The 10,936-nt window shown below is 46.7% G+C and overlaps 1 protein-coding gene across 2 annotated transcripts; it reads right to left on the minus strand.

Annotated features, from left to right (window-relative positions):
- Positions 1-1,874: 1,874 nt before the first annotated feature.
- On the minus strand, positions 1,875-10,596 carry GAL (galanin and GMAP prepropeptide). Of its 2 annotated transcripts, XM_088656738.1 has the most exons (7): positions 10,372-10,501; positions 10,020-10,100; positions 8,928-8,982; positions 7,702-7,767; positions 7,051-7,131; positions 4,090-4,167; positions 1,875-2,151 (listed from the first exon to the last, which is right to left on the minus strand). In XM_088656738.1, the coding sequence occupies exons 2-7, from the start codon at positions 10,098-10,100 to the stop codon at positions 2,090-2,092; spliced, it is 423 nt and encodes a 140-aa protein (XP_088512864.1). In that variant the 5' UTR covers positions 10,372-10,501; the 3' UTR covers positions 1,875-2,089. The 2 variants fall into 2 exon arrangements, with proteins under 2 accessions (XP_088512864.1, XP_034980491.1); XM_035124600.3 differs by lacking the exon at positions 7,702-7,767 and having other exon boundaries at positions 10,372-10,596.
- Positions 10,597-10,936: the final 340 nt, after the last annotated feature.

Here is a 10,936-nt window from a genome sequence, read left to right on the forward strand (position 1 = left end):
CTCACTCAACAGAGTAATGTGACAAACTCTATAGTAATGGACAAACTATTAAATAAACAATTAAATAAACAATAGTAGTAAATAACTCGCTCAACTCAACAGAGTAATGTGACAAACTCTATAGTAATGGACAAACTATTAAATGCTGTACAGTCTCAGCCAGACCTTGAGGTTGGCTGGGGGGGGGGCTCTCACCACTGACCAAGATTGTGGTCATAAGGCCATACTGACTGAAGTATTTAACAGAGGGGTTGGTGATTGTGATTTTTAAATTGTATTTTGTTTTCTGTGCTGACTGATCATTGTATTTTAAATTGCTCTGACCCAACCCTGATAGCCAGTCATTAGGGATGGGATATAAGACCCATAAAATCAAATAAAAATAAATAAAAGTAAGAACACTAGAAAAGCCCTGATGGATCAGACGAAAGGCTTTCTGAGTCCAGCAGGCCACTTTCCTCCTGCTTTTATCCAGTTGCTCTTTTCCATTCTGCTCCCAAACATATTTGCATGGTTAGAACAGTCATCTGGATGCGCACAATACTGGCTAGGAGCCTGATTATCCCTTTACTTCTATCCCTTCTGCCCCAGCATTTTAACTATGAGTGAAACTTTGAAAACATTTCTATTACAGTACAAGACTACCCTCTGCTGTCACTAAGTGAGAAGGCATCTGTAGGAAAGTGTCATGCAGTTAAGCTAAACTTACGGAAGTCCAAGTTAATGCCATTGCTATTTATTTTGTTTGCTTCTCTACCCCGCAGTTGCTTCATTTAAGTCCAGTGGAAATAGACCTGGCTGGGAGTGGTTTCTGTGTCACTGCACAAGTTTTTCTAAGCCCATTTTATGGGATATGCCTCTTCCCTTTATGCTGTGGTTCCCTGCTTGAATTTATTGTATATCCAAGTCTCTCTCTCCCTCTCTCGGCATCCTTCCTAAAGGGAAGATGTTCAATTACCTTCATCCACCTCATCAACGGTGAGATAGATACCCATTTGTCAACAAAGCTCTTATTCAGGTATCCCCAAACTGCGGTCCTCCAGATGTTTTGGCCTACAACTCCCATGATCCCGAGCTAACAGGACCAGTGGTCAGAGATGATGGGGATTGTAGTCCAAAACATCTGGAGGGCCGAAGTTTGGGGGTGCCTGCTCTTATTGTTCTTAAACAGAGTAGGTGCCTTAGGGATCCTGAGTCCTCTAGGGATTAAATTGTTTTTTACATATTCAGTTAATGCTGCTGCGTGCATTTCTAAACGTACTTTTTGTTTTGACAAAATAAATAATGACGTATCTTTTATAACGACTGGTCTTCTTCACTATGGAAGAAAGTAAACATGCTTAATAATTTGTCTTTCTCTGTATCACTGTATCCAAACTTCTAAAATCCCAAATTGAAGAGTTGCTAATGGATTATAACCAGTCTTCACCACCAGTGCATTTTTAATGGAGATTTTGGATTTATTTTTATCTAAGAATGTTTTTAATGTTTGGTTTGAAGTAAATAACTTAACCCTTGGTGCAGCATCTTGTTGTACCTGTTGCAATGGATGCACAGCAGTTACGACAGAGCAGCTTGTAGGCATCTATCTGTTGCTATGAATGATGGCTTTATGAGTGGGAACAATTTCCATCACTGGGTCTTGGGAAGAGAGCTAGAGAACCTGCATTGTTAGAAATAATAGTTTTTGCTGCTTTTGCTGTGTACATCCCCCCCACCCTTTTACAATAAAAGAGATTTCTTTTGGGTCACACTGAGTGAGTTCCCCTATCGCCGCCATCAGCCTTTGAAAGGAAAGAGATCTCTAACCAGGATTGAAGCCCCCTTGATTATAACCTTATGCAGAAGCGTCAAAGTATTCTAGGACAAGTGAAACAAGCAACAGCTGCTATTTTTTTATTATGTCATTTATCGAAAGTAATTTGTTATCAGTGATTTTTTCCCCCAATGTAACATCACCAAAGAAAGAAAAGACAAAAAGAAATTGACAATGAGGAAGAACGTACAAGGTGAATACAATGCCATATTTTGTTCAAAGTTCTGATTAGATGTTGGGAATTTATAACACAGAGTATAAATATGTTCTCTTTCAAGACTGATTTGTTTCTTCTGAAGAAACTGTTGTAGGTATGTCATCGAAAACCCCAGCTTCTGAAAAATAAATAAAAATTAAAAGTGTATGCTTGTGAAAGACAGGAAACAATAAGTGCTCAGAGACAAATCTTTAAAACTACAGTTCACTTCCAAAGCAATTATGATACAAGGCAAGGCACTCGAACTCACTTAATGCCTCAGAAAAGAAATAAAAACAATACGTTATTCATTTCTTATGGTTTCATTTGATTATTTGTTTGTAATTATGTATGGATGTAATTTTGATATAGGCATGTATTGGGGTTCAAATCAGTGGTGGGAAACCTATGTTCTAACATAGAGGCAGCTAACATTCGGTTTGTTTTCAAAGTGTTATTTCCATCGTATTGACCAAGCTGGCTAGAACTGAGGGGAGTTGCAGTCTAACAACACCTGGAGGACCACAGCTTCCCTTGCTTAAATACATGGCAAATTCTAAATATGCTTCTCTTCTTGCACTGTTGCATGAGGCTGGTCATCCATGAACATTTTCACCTGTCAATGATTGTGCTTTTCTTCCCTTATCAAGAAAGCATTGTGTGGCTTTGACTCAAAGGTTCCTTCATTGACAGAAGCACTACCATCCGATTTGCAATTATGGTGCCTGCCTTTCATCTTGCTGTTATTATTCTCTCCTTGTATGAATAATTTTCTACCTATACAGCTCCCTTGGTAGGAAAAAAAATCACACTGCCTAAAAGCCGAAAGAAATTCTGGAAAGATGCAAAACCCCATTTATTTCACCTGCAATTTTCCTATAATAATTAAGAAGCCATTCAGTATTGAGAAAGTGTGTGTAAGAAACAACAGCTTTGTTTGTTCCAGAATTAGAACACTCCAAAAAGAAGGCCTTGTTCCATGTCCAACCAAACCAGGATGATCAATGGGATGGAGCAACTGCCCCATAAGGAAAGGTTACAACATTTGGGCGTTTTCTGGTTTAGAGAAGCAGCTAGAAAGGGGGCACATAACTGAGATGTATAAGAAATGATGTGGAGAAACAAGGCCTCATAATACTGGAACTCAGGGCCATGTAATGAAGCTGAAAGTTGGAAGAGTTAGGATAGAAAGAAGAAACTACAGCAGTACCTCGGTTCTCAAACGTCTCCGTTGATGAACGTTTCGGAACCCAAATGCCAAAAACCCGGAAGTGGATGCTTCCATTTCTGAATGCGCCTTGGCAGTCGAAAGGCTTCTGGTGTGTGTTTTTCAATTTTCTCAACTGAATCTGCAGACAGCCCTTTGTGCCTTAGTTTTCTATTGTTTCGGAACTCGAATGGTCGTCCAGAATGGATTACATTTGAGAACCGAGGTACCACTGTACCTCTTCACACAGTGCATAGTTGAGCTGCAAAATTTTCTCTCACAAGGTAAAGTGAGAGAAACTTAAGACTCGTGTCCTGCTTGCAGGCTTCCCGTAGGCATTTGGGAAGAGGATGAGCCTTTGACCTGATCATGCAGGGCTCTACTCATGTTCCCACCTCTGCCAGTGGCAGCACATGGAGGAAGCAGTGAGTGGACAGGTTCAAATGTCCATGCAAAGCTATGTGGGTAATAACCAGCAGCAGCTGGATCTGCTTTTTCCAGGAAAGGATGCAGTTGGTACACCAACCAAACTTAAGCAAAGGCATTCCCGGCCATAATGACTGCCTGAACATCCTCCTCTCCTAGTGTTCTGTTTACACCCAGTTCCTCATTGGTCAGTTTTGGGAGCTTTTTGTCCCCTTTGGTTTTGCCCCTAAATATTTTCTTTACATTTTTCTGCAAATATTTTCTGCAAATTCTTGGGGTGGGGTGGGGGCTTTGGAGCAGATCTGGGGTGCACACAAGGAAAGGGAGGGGAATCCTGTTGCTTGAGTGGAATGCTGCTCATGGAATATGGGTTACAACCCTCTGTAAGGATTATGTTAATTTTCATATTACAAAACGTTTTGAAGTGAAAACAGGTTTACTAACCTTTAAGGTGTAAGTATGTCAAAAATTCAATTACTGTACGCATAACATTGTCATCAGTCAGTGGTCTTCCAAAAATACCTAGAAAATATTAGTAAGGTATTACTAAATTTGCTGTTCATTTAAAATAATTAAGGTGGGGAAGGGGATAAATATTAGCAGTAATATAATATACATTAGGATATAAAGGGTTTGTTTTTCTCTCTCAGGCTGATGAGACAATGTTAGTTAAAGATCTACTTATGTTAACCAGCTTCTGTAATCAGTGGCACTCAGTTTCCAGTAGAAAGAAGATTTTCCTCTAGGTTAAAGTATCTTTTAAAAAGAATATTTCATTTTCAAATGCACTAAGAATAAAAAGGGGTGATGCAATCCATATACCAGTTGATTGTCTGGCGCTGCTGAAACCTCTAGACTCCTGAAATCCTGCCCAGGCCCCTCTGGAAAAGTTTGGAAGAAAGGCTGTCTTTAGAATCTAGAAATGTGCCAAAGAATGTTTGCTGGGCAGCTGTTCAGATATCACTGGGATATACGCTCCTCAGTAAGCATGGGTGTGCCCAGCATGGGGCAGGGGGGTGCAGCTGCCCCCCCTAGAAGGCCAAACCGCGGGCCCGACTGTCAGGAGTATGGGCAGGAGTCAGGCTCTGGGGCCTGTAGGGCTTTGCAGGACTGGGGCCTGCCTCAGCTTGTGCTGGGGAAGCAAGGCGTGGCCACACAGGTGAAGACCTCAGCTTGTGCTGGAGAGGCAAGGAGTAGTCACCCAGGTGAGGCCACTTGAGATCTCACTGCACCTGGTGGCAGGAGCTGGGAGGGATAAAAGCCCAGCATTTCCCTTCAGCTCTTTGCCACAGCAACGCTATCCCTGCCTGGTTGCACCTGGCCTCCTGATTCTTGCTCCATGGGCCCTTGCCTTGCCGACGCCTTGATCCTTGCTCCGTGGACCTTTGCCTTGCCGACGTCTTGATCCTTGCTCCATGGACCCTTGCCTTGCCGACGCCTTGATTCTTGCTCCGTGGACCCTTGCCTTGCCAACGCCTTGATCCTCAACCCTTGTACCTTCGCCTTGCTTCTTGTTCCTTGAACCTTCGCCGTGCTCCTTGCTCCTTGGACCTTCGCCTTGCCGACGCCTTGCTCCTTGACTCCCAGACCTTCGCCTCTGCCTTGCTCCTTGACCCTGTGACTGCCTGCTGCTGGACCCTCAGCCCTGCACCTGTTCTTGCCTCTACACCACCATCTTGCCTCTGGTCCTGACGCCCGCCGACCGGACCGTGACACCGACTAGGGAAGCAAATACCCTGCGCAGGCGCCCCGCTTGTTGACAGGGGAGAGGGGGAGGAAACGCTGCTGGTGCCACGGCTCCTCAGCGGCGGCTCCTCCTCTCAGCCCGCCCTGCCTACATTTGCACCAATTCCCGCCCACTAAAGCCTTCACGCCTCCCAATGGAAAGCCCTGCCGGGCGGCAACCTCTCCTGCCTAAGAGTTCTGCTGGGCTGGCAAGCGAAGGAGACGCGGCTCCCTGCATTGGTTGCAGCTGCTGCCGCACTCTGCCTCCCGGTAGGCTGTACTGCGATCGTCGGCACCGCAGGCTGGGAATCGCCCCATTCCCCCCTCCGCACCCCCCTACCCTCCCTGAGTTAGGAGGTGCTACTGAGACTCTTCCTGGACCGGGAGAGGAAGTGCACCAACAGGAGCCAGTTCAGCCTCGGTGGGCAGAAGCCCGCAAAGGAGGAATGGGGGGCGGTGGTCATGGCTGCTGCAAGGAAGCTGCGTGGGGGCGTTTGCACCGGATTGACAGCAGCAGGAGTAGCCCAGCGGCAGTGACCCTTCCTCGCCGCCCCCCACCCCCAGCAATAAGGAAAGGAGCTGCCTTGGGGGGCGGCACAGCTCTCCACTCCCCCTGCGTGCATTGCCCTCTCCGGGCATTGGCTGCTGTTTCCTTCTTTGCAATGCACCCCCCCCAGCTGCTCTCCCTTGCTGCCCCTGCCGAGAGAGGGGCGTTGAGGGTGGGGGAGCCGTCGTCATCGTAGGGTCGCAGCTGGGGGGGGGCTCGCCTGCGCTGCGCCACCCCACCTTTCCCATCTTTTGCTCCCTCGCGATAGGGAGGCGGCGGTGGCAGCTTCTTCTTCCTCTTTGAGGGTCTCAGCTTGGCGGGGCGTCCCCAGTATCCTCCCACGGGGGGTGGCCCCCCAGGACTAGCAGACATCTGAGCTCCTTCCCCATCCCAGATATATAGGGTGGGAACTGGCAAGGCTTCAGGGGGACCTGGAGGAGGGAAAGCGGGGCCCAAAGCGGTTTTTCAGGGGGTGGCTAGCCGTAAATGGATGGGAGCGGTGTTTTCAGAGCAGGGCTGTCTTAAGCATACCTGGCGCCGTGGTGTGACGGATCCCTCTAGTGCCCCCACCCACCCCATTTCCCGGCGCGGCGGACACAGCTCACTGCACGGCTGCCGCCTAGAGGGCCGGAGCCCTGCGCAACCCAGCCTGGGCGTAGGGCCGGCCCTGGGCCAGGGGGTGCTGCCCGCCCCCTGTTGTGACGCCCCTGCGCGCGGCGGAGGCGGCCCCAGGCCCACGCACCTCCAGAAAGCAGCCTGAAGCCGCTGAACAGCTGAAAGGCGCGCCTGGGGCGGCCTCTGCCATGCCTCTCAGCGGGCGCAGTGGCGCCCCTGGTGGCCTGGCGCCCTGGCGCTCCATGCCACCGGACCCGGGCCTAGAGACGGCCCTGCTTCAGAGCAGGGGGATTTCATGTGAGAGAGTTTAGGGGGTTCATTTAGAGGCTGCAGCCGCAGCCGCCGCCGCAGAGTCGTCGGGCCCGCTGGCCCTGTAGCCCCGCCCACATTCCCACTTTGTGGCCCCTCCCCTCCCGTGCCTTGGCCCCGCCCTTGAACAACTATGGCTTGCCCCCCCCCCCGTTTTGATCCTGGGTACGCTCCTGTCAGTAAGTACTAGAAGGGGGTCATTTCATTACCTGCTTTTGTATTTCCTTCAAGCTGTATGTCACGTTTACCAGCTAGACCAGGCTTGTCATTAAAAACTCTGTCAATTGCATCTGTTAACAAATGAGAGAGGTTTCATTCATTCTGTAATGCTTACTAGAGTAGCCTGAGATTCATAGACGTCACCACACCAGGTAAAAAGATTTCAGCTTTGAACAAGAATGTGAAAGACATTTTGTGATGGGATGATTAACAGCAAATGAATGGAAAGAAACATTTCACTTAAACAGACACACCAGCTGTAAACCAATGCACCACTGGCAAACAACTGCACCACCACAGTGTCATAGATGATGATGTGGTGTTGGTGCAGCTATTGGTATAACACGTCCCAATGACTTCATGTGTCCCTTCAGCCAAATATGGAACTGAGCCATTAGCAAGGAATTTGAAAGGAGTCTCCTGAACCATCTCTGATTCAAAGCCCTTGTTTGTCCTTTCCTGAAAAGCCTTGACTAAAAGAGTTGAGCATATTTGGGTGCAGTCTTGGGCTCATTGTGTCCAATTTAGAAAATGTAGTTGTACTGTTGCTTCCTTTGGTTTAAGTAGCGAGTTGTCAGTTAGTTTGATTTGACAGTAAACTGCAGTTAGTTTACACGAATAACCTCCAAAAGCCATCTTACATTCCCCAGGTGGCTCTTCTCTCCCCCTTGCACGGGGCATTTCCTTGAGGAGCTGTTCAATACGACCTGAAACAGATTATGGCTATTACCCAACCTTACAGAAAACGGAACTTTGATCAGTAGATCTCCTTTCTTTGGAATGGAGATTTGGCTGTCTGCACAGCCTCTTCCGTCACTGTTCATCTGAAGCCAACACAAACAAATAAAACATTCTTAGTAGAGGTATTTGGGCGTTGTTTTTAAAACTCTTGTATTATGCTTTACCCCTTGTAAGTAAAGACACCCCTCTTATGGCCTTGAAAGTTATTTCTACAACATATGGACAGAGAGCTATAATCTAACATATTGGGCAATTATGAAAAGGTGTATTGAACACACCCAAGAAGCAGCAAAGGTGTGAAGCTTGCATTCTGAAAAAGTTGCTTAATTAAACACAGCTCAGTTATAACAAAATTATTTCCCCAAGCTGAAGTATAGTATCTACATAAAGCACTTATCATGGGCATAAACTAGGTAAAGTCCTATTCGAGTACACTCAGTGGGATTTAGGAACATAGGGAGCTGCTTTGAGTCCTATTATGAGCCCCTCTTGCTCCGTATTGTCTACAATGGCTAGCTGCAACTTATCAGAAAATCAGGCAGGGCTCTCTCCCAGTCCTAGCTGGAGACTGAACCTGGAACCTTCAGCATGCAAAGCAGATGCCCTTTCATTAATTTGCTGGACTGGGCCCCAGTTGTTTGTAGACATTCCAAAATACATCATCTTCTCAACAGCAGTAAGCACAGGAAAGTAGAAAGATGTGGACTCCAAACCAGAAGATACAGTTTTCCAGCATGGTATTAGTTTGACGTATTTATTCCAGGAAAGTTGATAACCATATTTAGAGATACTAGTATGTATATTTAATATTATCTGTAAATGGCATGGCTTCAGAACTGAAAGATGAGCTTTCAGATAAAATTGGTTTACTCTCATGATTCAAGGGCGTTGATAATAGTCATAATTTCTGCAAAGCACTCCACTGTAAATAGGTTACAATAAACACCAGAGAGAGCACTAACTGAGTGATTTAGTGCTGTCACCCGCCACAAGCTGGGAAGGAGAGTTAGTATGGGATATTGCATGTATGCTCATGTATAGTATGCGATGAGCTTTAGAAACCTCGGGATGTTACTTTTCTGTTATTCCAGATTGTCTTCAAATAATATAAAACATTTGGACTTACGTGGACCAAGCAGATAACCAGCACTATTCATAGTCCATCCCCTTTTCTCTTTAGCCTTACAGAAGGAAAAATTGTGAGATTATTATTTTTTCACTTATTACTGCCACACAGTTTTTCTTTTAAAAGACAGAAACACCAGCCCAGGAAATTACACATTGATCATGTTTCATAATATATATTTAAACCTGTTTTCTTGAATGTAAGTATAATCTATCATGTATAACTATATAATATTTATGGTGTTGTTTGAATAGTATAATTGAATTTTAAGGATAAATTACTATATAGCTAAAATAAAATAAAATAATAAGTAAAATAAATGATATGTTACAGGGTTTCGTCCCTCATACTTTGTACTTTCAGGTCACTCTGGAGTTGGCTTCATCGATTTCAAAAGAACTTCCTTCCAGAAAAGTAAACTTGGGACTGCACCCAGTTTGACATTAATGTCTCAATAGGAAGCACCTCACATTCTCCTTGCTGTTAAACTGTTCAAAAGATTTACCCCACTTTCTCTGGGATTCCTGTGCTCTTCAACAAATCACTTGCTTCTCTCCAGCTGGAAAAGATCAACTCTTGGAAAATACAATTGTTATTCCCCACTTTCCTTCCTGCCCCTGAAATGGGGAGGGAAATTTGTTCCACCACTGTAGGAAAACCATTGCAGAGGGATGACATTTTAGAACTGGAAACTGTGGAGAGGTGACCATGAAATGCAGAGGGGCTTTACTAAATTCCCAAAGCACATCGTCATGCCAGACAACAGAATTCCACCAATCCATCATACCTGAAAGGATTACACTATATAATTGTGAGGGAAACTCCAAAAATCACTACACACCACCATCACTCAAAAACCTCAGGATGACCCTGGGGAGAAAACAGGGATGCCATCATTTGGAAGAAGGCTGTTTGGGTTCTCCGGAATAAATGAGTGGCCATACTGCATCAATACTGGAGGAAAAAACGACCTTGTGAACACACTTGCATTGATCCAAGAGCACGCTTCTGAAATTTACCGTGAAATTTGTCCCCCACCCACCACTCACACATGATTCTTGTAGATGGAAAGCAGAAAGCGACAATACTCACGGATAACACCAGCCCGAAAGTCTCTGAGACGGCAGCGCAGAAGATCAAGGAGGCAAACAGGAGACAGGTACACCTCTGCATCTGAAAGGAGTCCAAAATGCACTGAACCCCTCTGCCTGCCTGCCTGCCTGCCCCTATCAGCTGGGGGGTTTCAGACACCCCCTTCCCTTCTTACCACCCCATAATCCCAGGAGGAAGAAAGTAAAGGGGAACGAGCGATGTTCTATATACGGTATAGATTTTATATAAACACACGCGCGCACGGCGGGTAGGAGAACTCAAAGACGCGCGTCAAAAGTTGTAGCCAAAGATGGGAAAGGTGGATGAGGTCACGAACGCAGCGGGACAGTACCTTGCCGTGCAAAGTGGTGTCCGATATGTGTGGAGTTGGATCCTAGCTAGCGGTAGGACAGTGCCCCCCAGGGATGCTGGCTGATCTCCTATGGGAATCTTCCTCACTCAATCCCTGCGTGGATCCCGCGAGCGGGGGGGGGAGGAGGAGGAGGAGGAGGAAGAAGAGCCTGCGCGGAACAAGCGCTGGGGAGGCGGGGTGGTGGGTGGTGGTGGCCCGAGTGGTGCCCAAGCCTGCCCGATCCGCGCTATTTATGAGCCTCGCCGGAGCCGCTTGCCTCTTTCCCCCCGGGGAGCCTGGAGAGCCGCCCACACCCCCTGGCCATTTCCCCTCGCCGAGGCAGTGCATTAGGAAGGGCAAAAAATTACAGCAATTCAATTAGAGGCATTTGGAGGCAAGATGTAGGCTGCAGATGGATAACAGCCCGGCCAATTACCTTTCATTACGCTCGGCTTCGCCACCGTGGAAAGAGGTGGTCTGCTTAGGTAGCCTGGCGGCCTCCTCCTGCCCGGCTCCCTCGGGCAACTTCACACAAGTTCTTTGCTGCTGTTGGAGGAGCAGGGAG

Source organism: Zootoca vivipara, chromosome 1, assembly GCF_965207765.1.
Source record: "Zootoca vivipara chromosome 1, rZooViv2.hap1.1, whole genome shotgun sequence".
Lineage (NCBI taxonomy): Eukaryota > Metazoa > Chordata > Lepidosauria > Squamata > Lacertidae > Zootoca > Zootoca vivipara.

Excerpts from the sequence above, each read along its gene's own strand:
- GAL (XM_088656738.1), bottom strand. The coding sequence starts at position 10,100 with ATGCAGAGGTGTACCTGTCTCCTGTTTGCCTCCTTGATCTTCTGCGCT. Across the intron at positions 8,983-10,019 it reads CTTTCGGGCTGGTGTTATCC|GCTAAAGAGAAAAGGGGATG; the intron begins GTGAGTATTGTC and ends TCCTTCTGTAAG. Across the intron at positions 7,132-7,701 it reads AGAAGAGCCACCTGGGGAAT|ATGCAATTGACAGAGTTTTT; the intron begins GTAAGATGGCTT and ends ATTTGTTAACAG.